The 25,186-nt window shown below is 42.3% G+C and overlaps 1 protein-coding gene across 2 annotated transcripts; it reads left to right on the top strand.

The window, feature by feature from the left end:
• Positions 1–1,159: 1,159 nt before the first annotated feature.
• On the top strand, positions 1,160–5,174 carry LOC308077887 (uncharacterized protein). Of its 2 annotated transcripts, XM_080418865.1 has the most exons (8): positions 1,160–1,224; positions 2,429–2,894; positions 3,024–3,065; positions 3,164–3,217; positions 3,420–3,449; positions 3,681–3,716; positions 3,837–3,941; positions 4,482–5,174. In XM_080418865.1, the coding sequence occupies exons 4-8, from the start codon at positions 3,199–3,201 to the stop codon at positions 4,577–4,579; spliced, it is 288 nt and encodes a 95-aa protein (XP_080274991.1). In that variant the 5' UTR covers positions 1,160–1,224; positions 2,429–2,894; positions 3,024–3,065; positions 3,164–3,198; the 3' UTR covers positions 4,580–5,174. The 2 variants fall into 2 exon arrangements, with proteins under 2 accessions (XP_080274991.1, XP_080274990.1); XM_080418864.1 differs by having other exon boundaries at positions 2,429–3,065.
• The last annotated feature ends 20,012 nt before the right edge of the window (positions 5,175–25,186 follow it).

The raw sequence follows: 25,186 nt of genomic DNA, 5'->3' as shown, positions 1-25,186 counted from the left end.
GCTAATTTTCAACACAAACCCATAGCAAGCGAAAATCCTAAATGAGACCTCCATTATGTATCATTTGTGTCTCTAGATAAAGATGAGCACCAGCCGAGACCAAAGTGCATTTTCTTCTCAATTTGAACTCCTGAGATATGACACTGTTCAGTCTCACAGTGATCACTGTTTGAGTTCTCAAAATGATCTTAATGGCGTCGCTATTATGGAGTCTCATCTCTGTCTTTCAGTGATCACTGTTTGAGTTCTTGGGATAATCTCACTAACATCTCTTTCAAAGAGTCTCATCTCTGTCTTTCAGTGATCACTGTTTGAGTTCTTGGGATAATCTCACTAACATCTCTTTCAAAGAGTCTCAGCATGTCTATCTGATCACTAGTTGGGAGAAATATAATTATATACTTCATTAAGATAAAGCATATTAAACTTATGAACTCAAAATGATTTCACTTGTGGGTCAGCAGTGAATTCTAATTTGTAGGTGATTATCAGTTATTAATTTTTTATTATACAACTGCAGGTCACAGTTTATGAAAGCCTGCAGATCCTGTCAGTCAGTTCGGTCCATTCCGTAACAAATCTAACATTACATTGCGGACCGTACTCTATATCTGACCAAGAAAGCATATTCTGACTAAATCATATGATGTCATCAATATTAAGCCGATATTTGGCAATGTCCATATATGGCCAAGATATAATTAATTTACAAATCAAGACTATCATCACCTGGAAATCCATTCATGAATATAACAACACTGTCCTCATCAAACCCTGCATATCCACACGTGGAGGCCACTGAATCATCACCTCCCAGATAGCAAAAGATATTAATTCAATGTTGGATTTTGGTCAGATTGGTTATTTTTGGTTGAGGTTGAAAAAGCTATGTTGATTCAATGTTTAAATACAGATACGATTTCAACATTTAAAAAAATGTCATTGAATCAATTTAGTATAGATGATGGTTTTTCAATGTTGAAATGCCCAACAATGAATTGACATTGTTTCAACGTGTAGTGCTGATATTGCACACCCCCCCCTCCCCCTCCCCTCCCCTCCCCTCCTCCCCCTCCCCTCGCACCCCCTCCCCTGCGAGAGGGTAGTCGTCACAACTCGCGAGACCAGCTAAATCTCATGGGATTTGAGTTTTTCAAAGGAAACATTGGCGCGAATTGAGGCTTGTTGACAACTTCACAAATACTACTCTAGTAAGACAAACTGGTAAGTCCTTTACAATATAATGTATTATGCAATTCATATACCATCATCTGGCTGTCATCGTTTGACTAAATGTTTACTTGTGAATTATTACCGTGGCAACTACAGTGCAGACCTGAGCTTGTTAGCTAGCAAATAATAGTTGACTGGTGAGTTCTTATGGGAATAGAATGTACTATCCCGTTCAGATACCGTCACCCGACTCTCATCGTTTGACTAAATGTTATCTTTATGCTGTCCGGGGTTTGTAGCTTGTGTTAGTAAATAGCAATGCATGTTATTAAAGCAGCTAGCATGCTAGCTAACGTTAGCCCGTCGTTTTGTTAGCATGTTTCGTGATTAAAATGTACTTTCATTTGTTTATCTGTGTGTATACAATAACAGATTATTAGCGTTTTTAACAGTTGTATAATCATTGTTGTAACCAGCACTACTGTGAAGCAGTTCGTTCATTTAATAGTGGTGAACTAACAAGGCAGAATGTATGGTGCTAACTCACTAGCTAGCTACTAATGTTAAACCAACGGGTACCAATTCACTTTGCCGGAAGCACTTCCGGTCTAGACCGGATACGGAAACTACATCCGTGGTTGCATGTGTGTATGTGAAAATTTACCGGATATAGGAGGCGGGATCTAGAGCATAATAGAAACCAGGTTAGCTCATGGAAAAGGCTGTGGTGGAAGAAGTAATCAGATATTTTACTTAAGTAAAAGTAGCAATACCATAATATAAAAATACTCTGTTAAAAGTAAAAGGCCTTGTGTTCAAAATGTTACTCGAGTTAAAGTACAAAAGTATTGGCATCAAAATATACTTAAAGTACCAAAAGTAAAATGTTTGAAAATAGCAGATCTACAAGCTCACAACGCGTCACGATGCAACATGTGGTGAGCTTGTAGATCTGCTATTTTCAAATGTCCTATGTATAAAATAGGGCTAAAGTGGTTAATGTAAGTTTTATAATAATTTATATATATATATATATATATACATACATACGTGTGTGTGTGTGTGTGTGTGTGTGTGTGTGTGTGTGTGTGTAAAATATTTTGGAAGGACCTGATAAATTAATAATTTGGCTGATATATATATATATATATATATATATATATATATATATATATATATATATATATATATATATATATATACATTGTTTTGTGCATATATTTATTGAATTATTTGTTTCCCTCTAAATTTTCAGGGTTGTGCTACAAGAGGACTGGAGAGGATTCACTGCAATACACAAGGCCTGGCCAAGTATAATAATTATAGCAGCACGGGCACCACCTCTTTTCTATTTAGACCTGTTGTAACCTATACGTTGTTATACCATTCAATCCGGGAGCCACCTCTGTGTCTCATTAGTTGTTGCTATATGTATGGCAACATAATGTTTTATTAATTTTTTTAGTAAAAATTTGAACGTTTTCAGAAAACTTAGGTTAGGTTTTAGGAGGTGTTTTTAGAATTGGCCTAAGTCAGATGAGCCAGAAAACAGCAGTGTGAAGCGATTTTTTTTTCAAGCCACCTAATTTTCCAGGTACAGTGGTGACACTGTCAGTTATGACACTAACTGCTACACCTACTTTAAGTATTGCCATGTATAATTCCAGTGCTGCCAGAATCCAGCCAGTACCCTTCTGTACCAACACCAAATGCAAGCAGTGGTATGTCATTAATTACTAACATGGCAAAACCAAATGTAATTGCATGAAAGCTTTACAAGCATTTAGTTCAGGTTATGTGTTCAAAGGTTACAGCGTCCACTATTCATGTCTTGTGTTCCCTTCTTTTAGCCTCTGGAGGAAGCTGCTCGGAGGATAACCAGCCTAATAATGGTAAGTGAACCACTTCACACTACTACCTCAGGGTGGACAGATTGTAAATGTGCTTTAGATAGAATTCATAGTTCATGTTTTGTGTTCTCTCATTTTAGGCTTTGGTGGAAGCTTCTTGGCAGAGTTGGAGTCAATGGACCCCTGCAATCATGGTAAGTAGACTAATAGGCTAGATGATTCTCTCAGCCACTCTTAGTGTGTCTCCAGTCTGTTTCAATAGGTGGTGGTTGGATTTCTAGTCGTGCCTTACTGGAGACCTTACTTATTTTGCAAGGATCTGTTAATGTTGGCACGATATTATATGAGAACTTGTATTTTACAGTGACCAATTAGGGCTATTTTAATCCATTTCAGGAGGGAACCACACTGGACAAGCATGGAATGGTATGTCTGTTGTCCCTGTGTCAACAAGAGCCTTTTTTATACATTTGTGATTATTTTATTAGCCATTACTAAACAGTTGCTGTGCCTTGGCTATTGTGCCATGACATACTGTAACTTATTAAAGACTGACATATTTGAACTTATAGCTCCTGCTACTCTAAACATTAAAACATACAGTCTTGATAAATTGCATACAAGCTTTTTTTAATATTTTAATTGTCCTCTTTTTAGACTTCGCTGGCAATCATCACCCCCAAGGCTATAAAGGTGAGGTTTTTTTTACCACCAGACATGCACTAGGTACACTTGCTAGTGTATATGGTGCTCATTGATAACTACTTTGATGGTGCTTATTTGCCTTATTTTGTTCTGTCTGTCTTTCTCTAGGAATGCCAATGTATAACTCCAGCCCCTACCACACTGTGCCATCAGAGAAAACAAGGAATAAGAAGAGGGCCTTCAAGGACACGCTGATGCAGGACTGCATGTTTGGTGAGTCAATCTGCACCTCAAAATACTAGGTTTACTACAGTGGATTTGGCAATTTTTATGATGGATATTTAATTTAATTAAGTATTTTAACTTTTATCTCAAGTAAATAAGAACAGATGCATTTTCCTCACCATGGAATGAGCCTGATGGAAAATGCATCCACTCTTAAAGAAGCACTTCACCCATTTCCAACCTTAAGTTCATATAAGTGGTCCTCTGTAATGCTCACAATAAGATGGCACCATTTCTGTCTCAGAGGTGGTCTTTGCCTGTGGACAGTTCAGAAACCTGCCTACCAGTGACATCATTTCAAGCTAATGGACATTGAAAATGATGACCTGTCATGTCACTGGTAGGCAGGTTTCTGAGCTGTCCACTGCCCTCCTGAACAGAGTAGACATGAATGGTGGCATGTTTTACGAGCATTAGTGTGGATCAATTATATGACTATGGGGTTGAAAATGGGTGAAGTGCTCCTAAAGCCACCTGCCAGCTGTCTTATTTATCTTTATAACAAGTTTTTTTTACTTTTTTCCCCAGCGGCTGCTCGTCAATTTGACCGAATTGCTATACAGGAATGCACTGCAGAAGTGGCTGCGTCATGGCACGATGACCTGTGCCACGGCCTGCTGTTCTGATGGCTCCCACCATTCATCTGAACGGAGCTGGCGATCACGTATCCGCGTGCACCCCATCCCCTGCACTCCTCCAGTCACCCAACACAAACACCAAGCATGACGAATGTCCACTACCATGGAGAGTGTCGTTCGATGGCGACAGACATCCTAGTGGTCAGCGAGCCCCGACCTGACCTGAAGGCAAGATGGGAGGAGGCCCAGAGCACCTCCCCATCGTTCGACGAACTGATGGACCAAGCGGACGTGCTGATGCACTACGGTATATTAATCACAACATGAACATTAGTATTCACTCTCAACAATATTCGGTGTCCGGAGCGCTCTGCTTGCTGCTGAAACATTGGTAATTCATATTGGTCTTATAACTTCTGTTATTGGTTAGGGATTCACATTTAATTGTAACTAAGATTAGGGATTCATTAATAAAACATCAATGATGAGTAACTTCTTCTGTCTATTCTCTTGGGTCTGTGTCCTTCCTGAGCAATCCAAACGTTGCTACCAGATAACCAGCAGGTAACTTAGGATGTAGCCTCTAACAGCTCCCACCTGTGGGGGAATGATGCTCTATTCATATACTGTAGGTGGCCCAGCCATAACAGAAGTCATGTTGAAATTGTACAGGTATAATTACAAACTGGAGTAATTTAATTTAACCTGGTGGTCAAACTGGATGTCCATGTACTTCCCAAAGCGACTTGAGTTGTCATTCTTCAGGGTTTTGGCATTTCCAAAAGCCTGGCAGGGGAAAAGGAGTGTCCCGGAGCTTAATTTAATTTATATCTTTTTTTTTTATCCAGCTGTTTGACACTTTAAAAGCCATAATGTTTCATGTTTTCATATTATAACTTGTTTAAATAAAGTGTTAAAGTTCTACATTGGGGTTTCTATTGGATTTGATTAATGTGTACAAACTTATCACCTATTTTATAGGTGATATAGGTATCATATAATTATGTTTCATTGCATATATGTAGATATAGGTACATACAGGTCATATATGTACCTATATGTTACATACAGGTCATATGTACCTATATGTTACATACATAAAATTGGCACCTTTCCTATATGTATATGCACATATATGCACATATATGTACATATATGTATATGCACATATATGTACATATATGCACATATATCACATATACATATAGGAAAGGTGCCAATTTTATGTATGCGAACATATATGCGGTCCTATATTACAAACATATATGACGCATATAGGTTCTTTCCATGTGGGCAATCTCAATCTGTAATGTAACTTGTAGCTAATAGTAAAAAGTAGCAATATTTGCCTCTGCGATGTAGTGGGGTACAAAAATAAAGTATTTTACGGTCGAGGCAGAAGGCCCACCCTAGAGCCTAGGGTCTGCCTCACGTTTCTTCCAGTTAAGGGGGAGTTTTTCGTTGCCACTGTCGCAAAATTGCTTGCTCAGGGTGGGTCAGTCGGGTCTCTGCTCTACATGTAAAGTGTCTTGAGACAACTTGTTGTGATTTGACACTATAATAAAATTGAATTGAATAACATGCAGCTCTGAGCACAAACGCATGGCTGTCTCTCAGGACAAATCAAAAGGTAGTAAGAGCTGGTTGAAGGTGCACAGGTGTACCGTATTTATCACAGGTGATGAGAGATGATTGGTGAACTGATGATTAGGGAACCAATCGGGTTGCAAGGCGGAGTTGATGGCTAATGGAATGATTGAGCTGGACCTGGATGGATGTTGGAAAAACAGTGACAATTTGAATCCTGAAAATTAAAAAAAAAAAAGTTTTGGGCATGAGGTTTCCACCCGACAGAGAGGATATGGAATACTAAATGAGGGCAAAGATAGAGCAAAGATAGAGGTACTGTGAAGCTCCTTTAGAGATGTTTTTTGGGGAGGAGAAAAATACATTTATGGACCAAAGATGATTCCTCTGAAGATTGAACCACTTTCAACCCTGCGTCCCAATTCTGGGCATGTTATTACAGATGCAATTTGTATCCCCCCCCCCCCCAAAAAAAAACACCAACACACACGTGCGCACGCGCACACGCACGCGCACACACACACACACACACACACACACACACACACACACACACACACACACACACACACACACACACACACACACACACATACAGACCCAAGCACACATACAGACCCAAGCAGCTTGATACCACAATTCCAGTGGTGAAGAAATATGCCAGCTCTCTACATGCGGTTGCTGGCAGCATCAGCGTCATCGCTGTATGAGTTTTCCGGCAATGAATGATGGGGCTCAACACATTGATGAGAACAAAGCGCGGACAGTATTTCCCACTCTGATCCGGCACACAGCCCAATAACTCAATACCTTTGTTCTCATTTCTTTCTCTCTTGTTGCTGGGTCAGTGTGACCAATAAGGAGCAGACTCTGATTGGTTACCATGGTGCTGCCTCTGTCGTGGTTTTGTCCACTGGGGGTGAGTGATGTAGACTTTGTGTTTTTGTGCGTATAATCTCAACCTCATCACCGGAACTCTGCAACGCACCCCGTCCTGCATTCATGCCGTGCTTATGTGAGTCATGACCGCGCACACAGTGACCTTCTAAACCAGTGTGGTTCCCAAACTTTTTTAGCTCAAGACCCAAAAGAGAAATTTGATGTCTCACCACATAAGCCTATATATGAAGGCCCTATAGAGACACGATATGAACTGCAGCTCTCAATGTAATCTCTATGAGAGGCATTGTAAAATACCGTCATTTCACTGGTTAACTACTGAGGCTGTAGCGATTTCTTTTGTGTTCTAATAATCTGTCCCATTTGTTTAATTTATCCTTTTTAATGTCCCATATCTTTCATCTCGATATACTACCCACAATATACTATAATATACTCCATCAGTATGTCAAAACCGCTAGCATCGGAGATCCAGAGTTTAAGTGGTAGAATGGTATATATGTTACAGGTAGATTGGCATTCCAGGTAGAATGGAAAATAAGCGCTTGTTTTCACCACCCGTCCGCCCCCCAGGCAATTCTGTAGAACCAACGCCAGAGGGCAATGCAAGCCACACATGAGTCCCACACCACACACGCACGCATGCACACGCACACAAACGAGCACGCACACATGCATACGCGCACATGCATGCGCGCGCGCACACCCGCGAACAAGGGGGCGAGACTGAGGAGGCGGGGCTGGCGGGCTATGTTAGTGCAGTGAGTGGCAGTTGGGGCAAACCATAGCGGGGCAAACGCAGTCTCCACAACATCATTTACTATTCTGTGCCTATCGGTACATAACTCGGACGGCGCTTAGTCGACTAGGAGACCATCGGCCGGTCGTCGCGGGCACTCGCGCCTGGAGGCGCTCGGGCGCGACTCCTTGGCCTCAAGGTCTCCTTTAGTCGGAGCGCCTCCGTCATGGTCCAAAACTATACTTTATCGGCGGAAAAAAATAGTCCGCGGTTGTTTGAAAAAGTAATGTCCCGAGCGGGAGTCAAATCCAGACTCCCAGTGATAGTGGTTGGGGTGTCCAGTGATTATCAAAGTGCGCCACTGAGGCTGGTGCTTGCATTTCCTGGTTGCTATCTTCTTGTTGTCGTCCTCGCATCAAAGCCCCGCCTCACAGCGCCGCCCCGTGCCTAAAAACAAGCGCTCCACTTCCAATCTACCTGGAATGCCAATTTACCTGTGACATATACGTCACGGACGCATCCCTTGAGGTTTTCAATACCCAGAAAACTGGCGAAAGTGGCCGTTTTCAATATGTTTTGGTCATTATCTCTGGAACAGAAGGTCCAATCTGCTCAGTTCAAAGCTTGTTGGATGCGTGACTTTGAGGACATTAAGCACGCAATGACACACATTTTCGGGTTATTAGTTTTTTTCTAGGGGAGGCGAGATCTTAGTTGGGCAGGCGTCCGCCTGTCCTGCCTCTACAGTGATTACGCCACTGGTCGGCGCTCGGTGCTCGTAAAGACAGTGATGTCACTGAAATGCGACAACTTGTCTGTCTGCTGTCTACCCTCTGCTGTGTTAACATTATGGGTAACTTGTTAAAGTGGCAAATTAAATGTGAAACACATCTTCTATTAAGAAAACAAGAAGATATGTTGACAAAGACACTCCATACATTTGGAAACATATTTTTATTTAAATCAATATCGTCTTCAGTTAATGCAGGATAATTTTAAAAGTAGGCTAACTCTCATATCCTCTCATAGGGAATGCATTGGCAGCTGCAGTTCATCGTTCTAACGGACCTCGAGTAGCGGCGCTGTCTCAAAAGTGGGCGTGGATTTGTAGGCCTTCCGCTTCCGGCCGTGTGTCTCTATAGTTCACCACCAAAATGTTTTTTTTTTTTTTCTCGATCGATTAGTCATCCCATGGAGACTTTAGAATTCATGGATATTTTTGTGTTTGTGTCGCATTCCTAAGCCAATAATTTGATGACCGGCAGCGGTTCCGGTAGGAGACTCAAAGAGTCTCCTTTGTGTCTCCTACCGGAACCGCTGCCTACCGGTCAGCTGGTCATCAAATTATTGGCTTAGGAATGCGACAAAAACAAAAAAATATCCATGAGTCTCCATGGGGTGACTAATCAATATTTGTTTTAGGGTGAACTATCCCTTTAATATAGTGAAAATAGCAGATCCACAAGCTTGCAACGATGCAACGCGTTGGGAGCTTGTAGATCTGATATTTTCACTATTTATTAAAAAAATATATGTTTTACTTAATATGGAATTCTTTTTTTAATTATTAAACGTAAAAAAAAAAAAAAATACTCCATGACCCATAATAACGGGTCCATGAACCAAAAAGGGGTCCAGAACCCACTGTTTGGGAAACTCTGTTAGAAACCATAAACTTCTCTTATGTCGTGTGTCCTTTGACCTTCAGCTCCGCTGCGGCAAGCCAGTCCAGTGTGTCATCCAGTCCAGTGTGTCATCGTCTCTAGGTCAATTAAGCCACGATGGGGGAGAGGAAGACAGCCTCCACGTGGCCTCCCCCGCAAGTAGCTTAAGAGTAGTTGCAAGGTTGGTGGGCAAGAATAAAGCACAAGTGCTTTACAGAAAAAGTGCAAATAATTTAACAATAAAGCAAAAAAGAAAAGCAAAAGCATAAAACAACATAAGAAAATGTAAATAGCAAAAAAAGGCAGTGAATCAGGCAAAACAGTGAGGACATGAATAACAACACAGAGATTTAAAAATCAACTAAAGCAAGAGTGAAGAAATAGGTCTTGAGCTGTGCCTTAAAGCTATCCACAGAGGGTGCCTGTCTTAGGTGTATGATGATTAGAAAAGGAATTAATCTGTAATATAACAGTGGGCCAGCATTCAATGGCTTCGTAGACAGTTAACCATAAGTATGAGGTCTTGTAGATTGCACTGGTTCTCAACGTCCGGGGCCCAGGGACCGCCAGGGGGTCCAAATTGGACCCTTACGGGTCTGTAACTCCAGGGAAATGGTACTGTACACCATTTGTACACTCTCAGAGTTAAATTAACACTGAGGAGTTTACAGTGTATAGATCGGGGGTTTTCCCAGAGATACAAACTGTATGAAATGAGGGCCTAATGCATATCAAACTATAGGGTCCTTGAAATGAAATATCATCACTGACCTTAGAGAAACCGTCTGTCTATTAGTCGAGAGACGATGTGTGTATGCGTGTGTGCGTGTGCATGTGTGCGTGTGCATGTGTGTGTGTGTGTGCGGTGCGTAGCATAGCATGAGTGTGAGAGATGATGAAGATCAGACGGGACACGGTGTGTGTGTGTGTGTGTGTGTGTGTGTGTGTGTGTGTGTGTGTGTGTGTGTGTGTGTGTGTGTGTGTGTGTGTGTATGCATGCTAACACATCGTGCTGAGCCCAAGCCCAGGACGTGATGATGAATGACTCACACTGTGTGTGTGTCATGATGCTGTCATTTATTTCCCAGCCGCTGACTATCACCCTCCCCATCAGCAGTAGCCTCACATGACCAGACTAATATCACTGCGTAGGTATTAGTCTGGAGTCTCTGTGTGGAACCTGTGTGGAATTTACAAGGTGGGGCGGATTTTTAAAAAAAATGCCTCTGGTGATAAACCTGCCCCATATTTGAATACTGGGCCCTGATTGGTGCCCCACCACAACTTCGGGGGGCAGTGAAATCCAATCACAGCCGAGTGGGGCCAGACTAATCAGCATCGCCGGCACTCTGTTGCTTCAGACTGAAGTTCATCCTTATCGTTTACTTTGGACTGGGTGCGCTTGCAGAGCGCTCTAGTAGTAGGTCAGTGATTCTTAAACATTTTAACTTTAAGGACCCCCATAACTTTGTCCATTTGTATCCCCCTCAAGGAACCCTGATGGTCCACTTTGAGAACCACTGCTCTAGTGCACTGGTTCTCACACGTTTTTCATGTCGAGGACCCCCAAATGAATATGTATTTGGCCGCGGACCCCCATCTGAAAATATTTTGTGCCAGTGAACCCAATTCAAGATTTGTGTTGTTCAACTTCAATTGTTTGTATGAACTGTCTACACAGCCCTCCTCTGAGACCGTCTACTGAGACCAAGTAGACGGAAATGGTACCATATTATAATGAGCATTAGTGAGGACCAAATATAGGAAGATAGGTTGAACATTGGCGAAGTGCTCCTTAAAGGACCCCTGGAGGTCCCCGGACCCCACGTTTAGAACCAGTAAACAGGGTACCAAAAGCTGAAGGAGTCATCTTATCATTTGGACAAAGTCGGCCACATGGAACCTATAGCGTCTCTATTCTTGTTTCTATGTATCTGTGCACTTTGTATCTGTGCACTTTGTGTGCGTGCGCGTGCGTGCGCGTGCGTGTGCGCGTGGGTGTGTGCGTGTGCGTGTGGGTGTGTGCGCGCGGCTGTTGTTGGGGATGGATTGCATTCCAGTCATCACTCCAGATCTGGTAGATAGTGGGAGAGAGGCGGCTATAAGGAATGTGGAAATTGAAGAAAAATATTTCTCATACCAGGTGTTTATATAGATTTTTTTGTCTGTCCTGTGTGCCACCAATGTCAAGAAGTGGACGTGATGCCTCTGACAGCTCATCAATCTCTGCTGCAGCGGCTCATAACTCCCCTGGTAAATGGTGAATTTATATAGAGCCTTCCTTTCTCCAAAGCACTTTACAATGTGCATTACATTCACCCGTTCACACCCAGACGCAGAGGAATCCATGCGAGGCGCCAGCCTGCTCATCTCCAGCAGTTAGGGGTTCAATGTCTTGCTCAAGGACACTTTGACTCTAAGAGACAAATGTGTTTTTGACAACTTCTAAAACACTATTAAACAATATTTTTTATTAGTGAGTGTCAGCATCCAACATACGTGACAAAATGAGGTATGCACCGTAAATGTACAGGAAATGTATTTATGTATGAATACAGTTTCTGACACAAGTGATAGACAAATGCTTTCCTGACAACAAAGCTACAAGAGGTGTCGCTAAAACAGACAGACAAACAAAACAGACTCAAATTTCAAAGTATTACTTTAAAGATTCTATATACCGTAGCACGTCTGTCAAACGGTGCAATATAGAACTAGAGGTGCCTAAACTAAGCTTATACGAACAAGTAGAACCTCTAGGAACCATACAGCGGCTGAATAGGTGCTATTTACCACTGAAGAACCAAACTATTTTCGTGTGTACAGCCCTCCTCCATACCCATATAAACGTACAATAATCCCTTTCCCTGAGGACCTGTCTGTTAACGCATGGCTGGCGGTATCTTGGAAGCAGGGGTGTGAGACGGACATGGGCCCACACAAATTCATCACTACATCTGGGACCCCGGGGGATGGCGTCAAAGGTGAAGACCTACCACGGCGGAAAAGAACCCTGCTGAACCGCCCACGCACCGGGGGCAGCCACTTCAAATCATCCATGAAGAAGTGGAGCCTGGCAAACAGCGCGGCATGCGAGTGCGGTGAGCCTGAGCAGACTGCCGAACATGTAATTACCACCTGCCCCCCTATACAGAGTCAGACCACCTTTCAGGAGCCGCGGTCTCTTCGTCATGGACCACCGGCGAGGGCGCGGCTACACAGCGTTGAGCTGGACATCTGACCAGACACGAAAGAAGAAGTTACAATAATGAATACATTTAAAATACTAATAGGACCGAGCTGAGCGTGCTCTACTGACCATAGTTTAACCCATTTAAACCGGGAACGCATCTGTGTAACCACTTAAACCATTATTTTATACTTTGGCTGTTCAAAAGATTGCAGATCCACAAGCTCGTAGCGCGGCACTGAGTGCCAAGCTATGAGCTTGTAGATCTGCTATTTTTTGAAAAATCGTGAACATTTGTGCAAAACTTTGATTATATGTTTTTGACACAACATATTTGACTAAAAGCTTTGCTTCTGGGGGTCCCTGGAACAGCATATTTTGATAAAAACATATCATTTTGGGGGTCCTTGACAAGAAATAGTTTGAGCACCACTGAAATAGCAACTATAGTTTTTCAGAAACATTAAGACATTAGTTGAGACATTTGAACGTACAAAAATATATATTCAAAGATTTGCAAACATTTTCTAGATTTTTCAAAAATAGCAGATCTACAAGCTCATAGCGCGGCACTCGGTGCCGCGCTATGAGCTTGTAGATCTGCTATTTTTTGAATAGCGCAAAGAAATCTAAAATGACAGAGATGCGTTCCCGGATTGAATGGATTAAGGAATCAGGGACAGACTCACAGCAAACAGTCTTGAGAAAGAATGACAAAATGTTCAGTTTTTTTATTTATTTACAGCAGCAGCAGTCGGACGCGTTTCGGCTCCTCAGGAAACGCTGATAAAGGCCCTGTGAGCCTAAATGTGTGTGTGTGTGTGTGTGTGTGTGTGTTTGTCATGCTGTTAGCTGCGGTAAATTTAATAAGCAATCTTTTGTCAGTGCGCACTGTTTCTTAAGAATAATGAATATATGAAAGAGAAAACCAGGCTTCTCCAGTAAACCGGCCCCTTTCATCATTTATTAACCAAATGAGTATTGATGTGCTGGTGCAGGATGAATCCTCCCGTCCTCCCAGGACCTCTCTTTCTATTGACACAGCACCTATTACTGGGGCTAATATTTTCAATATTGACACAGTGTTCACTGTTAATGCTGTTTGAATTGAATTAACCCACAGTGGACCTCAGGAGAGTATACAGTAGCAGGCAGGCTAATATATCCAAGCCTTGGCCTTGTATATCTTGGAGGTGTACACAGTTCATTCATTTTGTAACAATGGGAGTGTAGCTATGTGTTAATTCAGCACAGTGTCCAAATGTAACCAAATGGACCTGTGTGGGAGTGTAATAATGAGTGGGAGTGTAACAATGTAGCCATGTGTTAATTTAACACTGAAAGTGTCCAAATGTAACCAAGTGGACCTGTGTGGAAGTGTAACAATGTAACACTGTGTCAATGCAACACTGAGAGTGTCCAAATGTAACCAAATGGACCCTTACGGGTCTATTTGGTTACATTTACACACTCTCAGTGTTCCATTAACACTGTGTATTTTGCAGTGTAATGTGTGTCCCTCCGACAGAGCAGTGACCTGGGGGCCAGTGAGTTTGGCTGAGGCAATAAGGCAAAAAATCTAATCTGGTGTCTTGGGCTGTCCCGCTGGGATGAAGTCCCAGCAAACAGCAACACTAGGCAACTCTTTGTGTGTCTCACACTCTCTATTCTGTCTTATGCTATTCTCTCTCTCTCTCTCTCTCTCTCTCTCTCTCTCTCTCTCTCTCTCTCTCTCTCTCTCTCTCTCTCTCTCTCTCTCCCCCTACCTCTCTCTCTCTTTCCCCCTACCTCTCTCTCTCTCTCCCCTCTCTCTCTCTCTCTCCTCTCTGTTGCAAAAAGACTCACGCACACTCACTGATCACTGATGCATACTCACACACACAGCCAGGCGTGGAAGTCAAAGTCACAGGAAGCACTCCGTGCGCGCGCGCGCGCGCACACGCACACACACACACACACACACACACACACACACACACACACACACACACACACACACACACACACACACACACACACACACACACATGCCTGTATTACTATACTTATGAAACAACCCTATCGCCAGAGGAAACATTGTCATTGAACATTTCAATGACGTTTCTGGACCACAAAAACAGATTTTTTTTTTAGGTATGTTGCATTTCAACGTTTAGGTTTATGTTTAGGTTTAGGGGTTAAGATTAGAGTAAGGGTTAGGGTTACTAACCACAACCTGGACCTTTTTCTATAATCGTAAGCCCCAAAGTGGTCCTTGGGGGGGTACCAGGGGGTCCCCAACAAAATGAGCTAATAGCGTCACAATCATTTTAACCAGATTTTATACTTTGGCTATTCAAAAATAGCAGATATACAAGCTCATAGCGCTGCACCGAGAACCTCTACAGTAGGCATATGTCTGTAATCCCACAATACTTCATGAGAACATTTGGTCCTCTCAAGTATAGGAATATAAACACACGCATACGCACACGCACACGCAAACGCGCACACACACACACACACACACACACACACACACACACACACACACACACACACACACACACACACACACACACACACACACACACACACACACACACACACACAGAGAGTCAGACACACATAAAGTGATAAGCTGTGAGTCCTGTCTGGCTGTGACCCTAACCTCATTGCAGAGTTTATTGGACAGCTTCACTGGAGAAGTAACCTCATTTTGCCTGCAGAACTACCAGAGTCAGCTATTTGTTTGGCTGCTTGCACACTTTCACCCATCTCTCTTTCTCATTCTATCTTTCTCTCTGTTTCTCTCTCTCTCTCTCTCTCTCTCTCTCTCACTCTCGTCACTCTCTCGGAAAATACACAAGCTACACACACACACACACACACACACACACACACACACACACACACACACACACACACACACACACACACACACACACACACACACACACACACATGCGCGCACACACACTCACACACACGTGTGTGCGCGCGCACACACACACACATTATGGATATACAGATGGTTTAGTGGCCGGCTGTGATGTGGTTCAAAGGCTTCCGGCAAAGGAACAACATTGTCAGCTTTGTGCTGAGTTGCAGAGGCAGTGTCCACAGCACTGAGGGTTTGGAATTGGCTGCAGTCAGTAGGACGGCAGAACAGTCAGAAGCCAATTGCAGTAGCAGGGCCTCTGAAGTGACTGCTATATATATATATATATATATATATATATATATATATATATGGGCCTACTACAGTGGTTCTCAAACGTTTTCATTAAGGACCCAAAATGTATTTTATGTATTTGGCTGTGGACCCCCCCATCTGATTTTTTTCCCTTTAAATAGCAGATGTACAAGCTCACAGCGCATCAGGAGGTGACGTGCTGTGAGCTTGTAGATCTGCTATTTTTAAATAGCCAAAGTATAAAATATGGATAAAGTGGTTACAATTATTGTGATGCTACATTAACTAATCTAATAGAACCCCACTTTGAGAAACACTGGCCTACAAAATAAAGTAGAAAAGAGAGAAACTATGATGCCTTTCTAGTAAATGAACTGACACACAAATGACCTCTTTTGCTATCCTTGCTGCTAATTTATTCTTCCTTTCTTTCTTTTTTTCCTTTTTTTAGCTAATCACAAGTTATTTTCACCTGCTTGCTTTTCTTCTCTTTACCCCTAAACCTAATTTATACTTACGACCAACTTTATTGGTGTAGTGGAGTAGCTGGCCCATTGAGGTATACAACAGCCTGCCAGGTAGTTAGAGGTGGGAGCAGGATTTATCAGCTGTGCCCTCGGCCGTGGGCACAGGAAGTTCTGTTATTGTGTTTAGTTTTGTTCATTATTTCATTGTTGGTTGTGGGAATGTGTTTTATGGGATTATATGTTGTGGCCATTTATGTCGCCAGTATTCTTGCCTTTGGACCACGAGATTCTGTGTTTGATCCCATATCTGTACTCCTGTAGACCATGACATCAGATTGTCTTTATTCAGCCAGCATTTGCAGTAGCTGTTGTTTGCAGTCATGTTTACACAGGCCCAGTGGCGCTCCGTTTTTGATCATTCAGATTATCTAGGACAGTCTGAAGAGGCTGGGTAGTGAGTTTCTTATTGAGCAGAATATGTGGGAGGAGATTAGGTATAAAGTATTACATCAGTTTGTGAGAAAAACAGAGTGATTGGCTTCATAATTCCTAATGTCTAGAATTTGGTGAAGGTTTCAAAATTGCATGTATTCGACAGCTTTATGTCATTTTAAACTTTAGTTTAGACTGTTGCTGTAGTGCCACTATCAGGTATAGTTGTCACGGTCTGAGTCAGGGCAGAATGGAGGACCCAAATGCAGGAGAGACAGAGGCTGAACAGATCGGTTCAAAGTATTTATGAACTAAAAAACAAACTAAAGGAACTCAGCGCAAGACGCAACATATCACAATGAACTATCAACCAAATACTGGGAACAGGGGGGTATAAATACACAAGGACTAACTAGACACAGGTGAACACAACTGGACAATCAACACTGGGATAGGCTGGGGAACTAAGGACACAGGTGGAAACACACATAGATATAGAAACCTAGATACCTCATTGGCCTCTGCAGTTCGTTGGAGCGACCTGTTTCGTATGGTGGCCGCCATATTTCCGGGGGGCACGGGCACTGGCCAATCACAGCGTGTTGACTACTGGCCAATCACAGCGCGTCTTTTCCAGGACTTGTCAGAATCTAGTTGTCCCGCCCCCACCTGCCTCTGATTGGCCTACTGAATGCCCCCTTCTGTGACGCACGCGGAAATTTCCAGCTGCCCCCCCGGAAGCGGAAGCGCGCCCGCCATATAGATGCTTCAGAGCCAGAGGAGGCGTCTACCTTTATATGTCTATGGAAACACTGGCAAACACAAAACCGGTTAGACAAGGCAGGTACAGAACTACAGGGGCAGACAGGAAAGCACAGAACAAAACTACAAAATAAAGGTACACAAAAGTAGGGCAACAACAGAGTAACTAATAACCAGACTAGATACAGAACAACAGAACAAAGGCCTAATAAGTCCAAGACCTTAAAAGGGCAGTCAAAGGCTAAATAATAAAGTCAAAGTCCAAGGCCAGAGGAGCGGACCGTGACAACTTTGCCCAAAATGCCAGTTGAGCATAGAGTTATAATGTATACAGTATCTAGGGAACGGACGGCCCCGCCGCCCACCTACAGTATTCATCTCAATGAAAGTTCCTAACTAGCGCATGAAGCACCCGGAAGTACCCCCTTCGTCTGCATTTGGGCACCAAATTTTGGTGCCCAAATGCAGAAGATTTGAGCACCGGCGTACTAGGGTTCCAAGAGGTAGAAGCATGCGCAGTAGCGTTGTAAAAGTCTTGCAATCCCACATTTGACCACCATGCGACGGCAGCTTCACTATAATCCAGTTGAGGAAGTTTTGACCTGCAGTAGCCTATGTGCAAAGATGTGTTTATATTTTCATGCATGGGAAGGCAGATTTCCTCATTTGGAAGAAGAAAGAGAAAGAAGATGCACACAGGAAATTGAAGAGGGACCAACAGCGGAGCAGCACAGCTGGATAGCTGACTGCACACTGAACCCACGTTGAACTCATAAACCCCAAAATACATTTAAATTTGGTGTCTCCCCGGGACACAAAAAAGTACAAAAATACAGAATTAATTAACTATCTTAAAGGAATAAGTTCACCCTAAAAATTACTCATTTTCTATCAATTACACACCTATTGACGCCTCGAATCCATGGATATTGTTTTGTTTTTGTCGCATTCCTAAGCCTATAATTTGATGACCGACCGATGACCCATTCATCAAATGATTGGCTCAGGAATGCAACAAAAACAAACAAATGTCCATGAATTCAAGGCTTCATGGCATGTGCAATTGATAGAAAATAAGTCATTTTTTGGGTCAACTACTCCTTTAAAAATAGTGAAAAAAGCAGATGTCAGATTTTTTTTTTTTTTTTTTTTTTTTACTTGTTATAGAAAATGTATGGATTTATGTTCTATTTTTTATTGTGAAATCCTTTTGAAACATTCTAATACTGATTAATAAATAATACTTTTAAAATATAGGACATGTAAAACATTTATATTTACTGCACAGTCAGTTGAATGAGCTGTCTGCACATTGAACTCACACTGAACTCACATTGAACTCGCATAAGCCTCCTGAGGTCACCAGTCCACCAGCTCACCCCATCTGTTTCATCATGCACACTTCTGCCTTGTATACAGTAACTTGTATGTCGTGTTAGATTGGCTGGTGAAGTCCTAGTTTAAGAACACCAGTAAGTTCGCCCTGTGCACTCAGATAGAGTGAAGCCGTGCTCTTACGTTCGAGCGTGGAACGGTAAGACTGGTCTTGTAAGAATAATATGCATTTAAGAAGCAAGAGGTCTACAGGCCGACGGCGTGGAATATACTCCCATTACACCTAAGACAAGAAGGGTAGCTTTATAGTACAGCTCGTTGTGAGCTTGTAGATCAGCTATATTCAAACAGCCAATGCATATATAGGCTGAAGTGGTCACTTTGATGTTGATGCTGTATTTACACATTTTGCTGTCCTGGAACCCGCTCCTCAAGGACCCCTGGTGGTCCACAGACGCACACTTTGAGAACCACTACTGTGCACTACCTGGTACCACAGTTGTGAGAAAACAGGCATGTTGACCCAAGAATATGCTTGCTGAGTAGCGCAGACCATAAAGTCAACTTTTGGACATGCAGACATTGGAATATACTCTCTCTCATTTTATCCCACACACTCACTCTCTCTCTCTGTCTCTCTCACACTGTGTTTATATTTGTACTATACTAACAATGGTTTGGTCATTACTGGAGTAGCATTAAGCACTCCCACTCATTCCACCAGTACAGGGGGGGGGGGGGGGGGTATAAAAACCGACACACTGCAGTATCCATTTCTCATCCACACTTTGGCCAGCAGGGGATATGGGAGGGTTGGGTCGGGTTCTGTGATGGGACTCCATGAAATACCTCTCGAGGCAGTACAATAGCCTCATCCGTCTTCTTTGCTTTCCTTTTCAGCTCTGATTAAATGAGTGTGATGGATCTCACCATCATTACCGGAGACTGAGGGCTGGCGGACGGAGGGCCGCCGCAAATCAGCTTTTATGGTCGGAGCCGAGCGGGAGTGGCACTGACAGCTTTATGGTTCCCGTGGTATTAATGGACTGGACCGCTCTACATAGGCATTGGCCCGCTCCAGGCCCCTTTCCCGGATCAGATGTATAGCCTACTGTATGGTAGCCAAGGCTCATTATAGATCTTTCAGGCCAGAAGCTACAAGTCTGTCCAATGGCCCTCATTACCTGACTCAGCACAACCGTACACTGCCAACAAGGGAGTGCAAGTTAGCTTACGTTCAATGAGGCATTTTTCCCTTCAGTAGTCCGCTCATGAATTTACTGTTTTGCTAAAGCTAATGCTGTCCCAGTAGCCTGAGTATCTGAGTTACACGTTATACACTTCTGTAGTTACTTTAGTATGCACAGCCCATCGGCATACTGTAAATGGAGTTTGGAGAACTATAAGGTTCGGTCGGGAGGCAGAGAACCACCACACTCGTTATGATTTACTGCTCCTCCCCCGTACGCCAAACACAGGCTCTAATTTATACCACTTAAAGTTCACCCCAAAAAAAATCTTTTTTTTCTATTGATTAGTCACCCCATGGAGAATTTTTTTTTGAGAGTCTGTGTGTCTCCAACTGGAACCGTTGCCGGTCATCAGATTATTAGCTTAGGAATGCGACAAAAACTAAAAAATAACGATGAATTCAAGTTCTGTCAGATAACTCACGAATAGATTGAACCAATATTATAGACCGAATATATTGAAGCAAAATTATAGAATGAGAATAAGTGTGGATGTAATATTTTATCTTTAAGCTCCATGTACTTCGTTGTGCGGTGAAAAGCAAAAATAACCAATCTACAAGCTAAATTAGAATGTTTTGGGGTGATTATTTGACATTAACAGTATTTTCAGATTTTTTTAGGAAACATTTGAAAATGGCATGCCCAACACATAGGGACACCAGGTTGAAAGTGGTTAACAAGTTCCACAAAGTCACCAGTATAAGCACAATGAACAATAGTTATCACCGGTTGTGTGTGAATGGAGGTGGCAAGCACAGCAGTGACAGTTTCACCACACCTGGAGCGGATGGAGGTCACCTTTCCTGGGGGGGGAAATGTCATTACAAGCCGCAGTAAATTCAGGCAGATTGCTCTCAAGTGAGCATGTCGGGAAAAACAATATTAGAGCGGGAGAAAAACCTGACACAAAAGTAAGCCAATAGGAGACACAGTGGGGTGTCGGGCTCTCGCTCTCCAAAAAATGACTTATGTCCAAAGCACAGGCGAGCACTGAATACATAACGGTGCATCATCACCAGCTTTCTGCAATGTTCCCTTTGTCTGATTATTTATTCTGTACTGCATTTTCTATATATTGTGTGTTTGTGTGTGTGTGTGTGTGTGTGTGTGTGTGTGTGTGTGTGTGTGTGTGTGTGTGTGTGTGTGTGTGTGTGTGTGTGTGTGTGTGTGTGTGTGTGTGTGTGTCTGTGTCTGTGTGTGTGTGTGTGTGTGTGTGTGTGCGTGCGTGTCAGTGCGTGTGTGTGTGTGTGTGTTCTTTTGCATGAATGTGTAAATCATAAGACGTGCGTCTCTGTGTGAAACCTCGCTGGCTGGATTTTCCTGGTGTGAAAATACATCCACACAACATGAGTCAACATTTTCCTCTCTAATGTCTTCAAAGGCTATTTTTTGTCCCAGTATATTTTCAACGTCGGAGACACTGGGCCTCCCCAGACAAGCAGTGGTGGAACGTAACTAAGTACAGTACTTAAGTACAGTTTTGAGATACTTTTACTTTACCTGAGTATTTCAATACTTTTTAGATTTAGATTATTATTACAAAACATACATAACCACTTAAAGTGGTTATGTATGTTTTGTAATAATAATACTTTAATTTCTATGTTATACTCCTGCCAGAGGGCTATCCACAATCATCATCGCTCGCTGACTTTTCAACCTATTTTGAAGCGGTTTGGTTTGTTACAAATGCCAGACATAGTTATGCTATGATACAGGGTACCACTTGGTAGCTACGATGACTAAAACTAAGACTAAATATATTGTCAATTTTGTCAACAAATAAAAACTAGACTAAATTGTCAGTGAGGGACTAGTGGAGAAGAGATCCAGTAGAACTAAAAGACAAGTCATTTTATGTTTGGTTGCGCTCGGGTGTTGCGCTCTGAAAATAGCAGATCTACAAGCGCGACGCGTTGTGAGCTTGTAGATTGGCTATTTTCAGCATGCAACCAAGTGTAAAATCACCCATTACGAAGCCATCAATGCTCCGCCAAAATTCATTTTAGTCGACTAAATCAACTGTAGATTTAGTCGACTATAATCTTATGACATTTAGTCGACTAAAACTAGACAAAAACTAAAAGAAATCAGATGACTAAAATATGACTAAAACTAAATGGAATTTTATTCAAAAGACTATGACTAAAACTAAATCAAAATTTGCTGTCAAAATCAACGCTGCTACGGTCCCGGTCCAATCTGGCCTGTGGGATGATTTCTGGATGGGAAAAAAAGAAATCTTCCTTCTGTGTCTGTCTTGCTGCTATCTCATCCTACCACTGTCTGTAGTCTGTTGTGCTGACAGCTTGTTGTGGGTACAATAGACAACAACTCCCAGTCTGTCCAGGCCCTCAAAGAGGCTGTAGAAAATGCAGTTAGCCATTCTGGTGTTTGTCAAAGTGCTCAATGTGAACATGCAACAAACTTGCATCAGAATACTTCCGACAACATGTGTGCCTTTCAAATTAAATTAGGCCTGTGGGAGATGCAAATGCAGAGAAAGTCGGATCATTTCCCCCTCTTTGCAGTCTGTGTGTGTCGCTCGTGGGAATAATTACATAATACATGAATAATTACAACGCGGACAGGTACAAGAACAAAATATTAACTACATCAAAAGTGAGTTTCAGAATAATTTCCAAGTCTTCACACAACTTGGTGGGCATGTGATGTGAATCAATGGTATGGGAGTTATAAATATTCACCGTCATGCATGATGCTCGCACAAAATTACAACCATGGCACCATAGTCAGCACCACAGTCGTGTCAGCACCATAGTCAGCAACATAGTCGTTAACCATAGTCATCACCATAGTTGTTAACCATAGTCAGCACCATAGTCAGCAACATAGTCGTTAACCATAGTCATCACCATAGTTGTTAACCATAGTCAGCACCATAGTCAGCACCATAGTCATTAACCATAGTCAGAACCCTAGTCAGCACCATAGCCATTAATTGTCATCACCATATTCAGCACCATATAGTCAGCACCATAGTCAGTACCATAGTCAGTACCATTGTCATTAATCATAGTCAGCACCATAGTCAGCACCATAGTCATTAATCATAGTCAGCACCATAGTCAGTACCATAGTCAGTACCCTAGTCAGCACCCTAGTCCGCACCCTAGTCAGCACCCTAGTCAGCACTCAGCACTATAGTCAGCACCATAGTCAGAACCCTATAAGCACCATAGGCAGGACCCATAGTCAGCACCCTAGTCAGCACCATTGTCAGTACCATAGTATGTTGACAGTCTTGTTACCTACCGCTTTGCAGCACCGAATTCTTCGTCATGCTGGTACCGGTCTGGTACCATGAGAGCAGGTTGAAAACACCAAACAAACAAAGGCAACGAAAACTATTAGCTTGTAGATCTGCACTGAACACAATTATCCACAGTGGACGAGCTGAGATGTTGACGTCATGGAGAACGGTGCTGTTCCCATTGCAGAACTACCGTACTCCCATTCTCCCATCCACGGATGTTTGTACTCCCGAGGCCAACTTGCAAGTCTGAACTCCGACGGGCGCTAGACCGAACTTCACAAGTTTGGGCCTTGAGAGTTTTTAGAAGCGGCCCAGGTGTCCCTCAATTTCCCATCTGTTTTATCATGTGACCTTCCCACTTTGTTCAGTGTAGAGCTGTCGGTCATTAGCAATCGGGCGTGAATTTAAGCCCTTCTGTTCTCTGTCTTCACTGGCAAATTGAGCCACTGTTTCCCTAACATTGGGTCGGGACCCATTAGTGTGGTCGCAGGCAAATTTGTATGGGTCACGAGTAAATATCTCTTTATTCTTTGTTCCCTACATTTTGTTTTTAATTATCACTATTTCAAAACATTAAAAAAAAAAATCCCCAAAAATCTAATGTTTTGGAATGCATCGCAACGCAGTGTGAGCTTGCAGATCGGCTATTTTCACTAGCTTGGGTCCTGGGGAGACATTAAATCGCTCTTTTGGGTCTCGAACTAAAAAGTTTGGGAACCAGTGGTCTAAGCCACAGCCTGGTACTCTCCAGTGTTTTTTCCAGTTTTGACCTGCCTGTTATAACCGGACTTAACTTTTATTTTATTGTTTCCTTTGAAACTAGGATAAATCGATACGTTAAATCCAGCAAGGGTTGCATTGAATTTCAGGGATATTACAGTATGTGGCATGTGTATACCTTGCCTCAGCCAGGCTCACACATACACTCCACACTCCACATTCCACATTCCAACACCGGATGCAGAGTCACCAACCTGCTCGTCAAGAGAAGTTGAAGTTGGAGATTCAGTGTGTATCACTAAAGGACACTTTGACACACAATGTCAGGAGGAACCAGGCCTGCTCTGCCTCCTGAGCCACACTGTCATGCCAACAACGTCTACAGTACAGAAATACTTCGGTAACCACGGGAGTCCTGCTCTATTCTTTTGTGGGACTCAAGGCCCCAAGAATCCAGGAGTCAACCTACATCTAAAACTGCCTGCACACACAAATGTTCTTCTCACCCTCAGTGTGACAACTATTCGCACGCAATGATTTCTGGGAATCGGAGCAACAGTTGTGCAGAATAAAAAAGCTTTGGTCTACAACCCAAAAAAAAGAGTTCAGGTGCAGTGGTGTAAAGTAGTTAAGTACATGTATTCAAGTACTGTACTTAAGTAATATTTTGAGGTATTTTTACTTTCTTCAGTATTTACAATTTTCAATACTTTTACTTCTACCCCACTACATCTCAGAGGAAAATATTGTACTTTTACTCCACTACAATTATATGAAAACGTTAGTGACTAGTTACTTTGTAGATTTTGATTATTATTACAAAACACACTAATCACTTCAGCCGTTTATATATTTAGTTTATGTATTGTAAGCTTGTAGATCGGCTATTTTCAAAAGATTTTTTAATACATTTTGAACTTTGTGAAATGGGACATCCTGCACAATGAGTACTTTTACTTTTTGTAAGTCAATTTTGATGCCTATACTTTTGTACTTTTACTCAAGTACATTTTGAATACGGGACTTCTATATCTACATTGCAGTATTGATACATCACTGCTCAAGTGTGTTTTAATGTTTTCAGAATTGTATGATACTTGTTTTTGGTGTATTAGCACGTTCACAAGCACGTATGATCTATAAATGCACAGAAA

Source organism: Gymnoscopelus braueri, assembly GCF_963280865.1.
Source record: "Gymnoscopelus braueri genome assembly, chromosome: 22".
Classification (NCBI taxonomy): domain Eukaryota; kingdom Metazoa; phylum Chordata; class Actinopteri; order Myctophiformes; family Myctophidae; genus Gymnoscopelus; species Gymnoscopelus braueri.
This window is presented reverse-complemented; position numbering and strand designations above follow the sequence as displayed.

What these genes read in the sequence shown, in the direction of transcription:
- LOC308077887 (XM_080418864.1), top strand. Translation starts at nt 2,969, where the DNA reads ATGTGTTCAAAGGTTACAGCGTCCACTATTCATGTCTTGTGTTCCCTT. An exon ending in GGATAACCAGCCTAATAATG is followed by an intron (nt 3,066 to 3,163) that starts GTAAGTGAACCA and finishes CTCTCATTTTAG; the next exon opens with GCTTTGGTGGAAGCTTCTTG. An exon ending in CACTGGACAAGCATGGAATG is followed by an intron (nt 3,450 to 3,680) that starts GTATGTCTGTTG and finishes TCCTCTTTTTAG; the next exon opens with ACTTCGCTGGCAATCATCAC.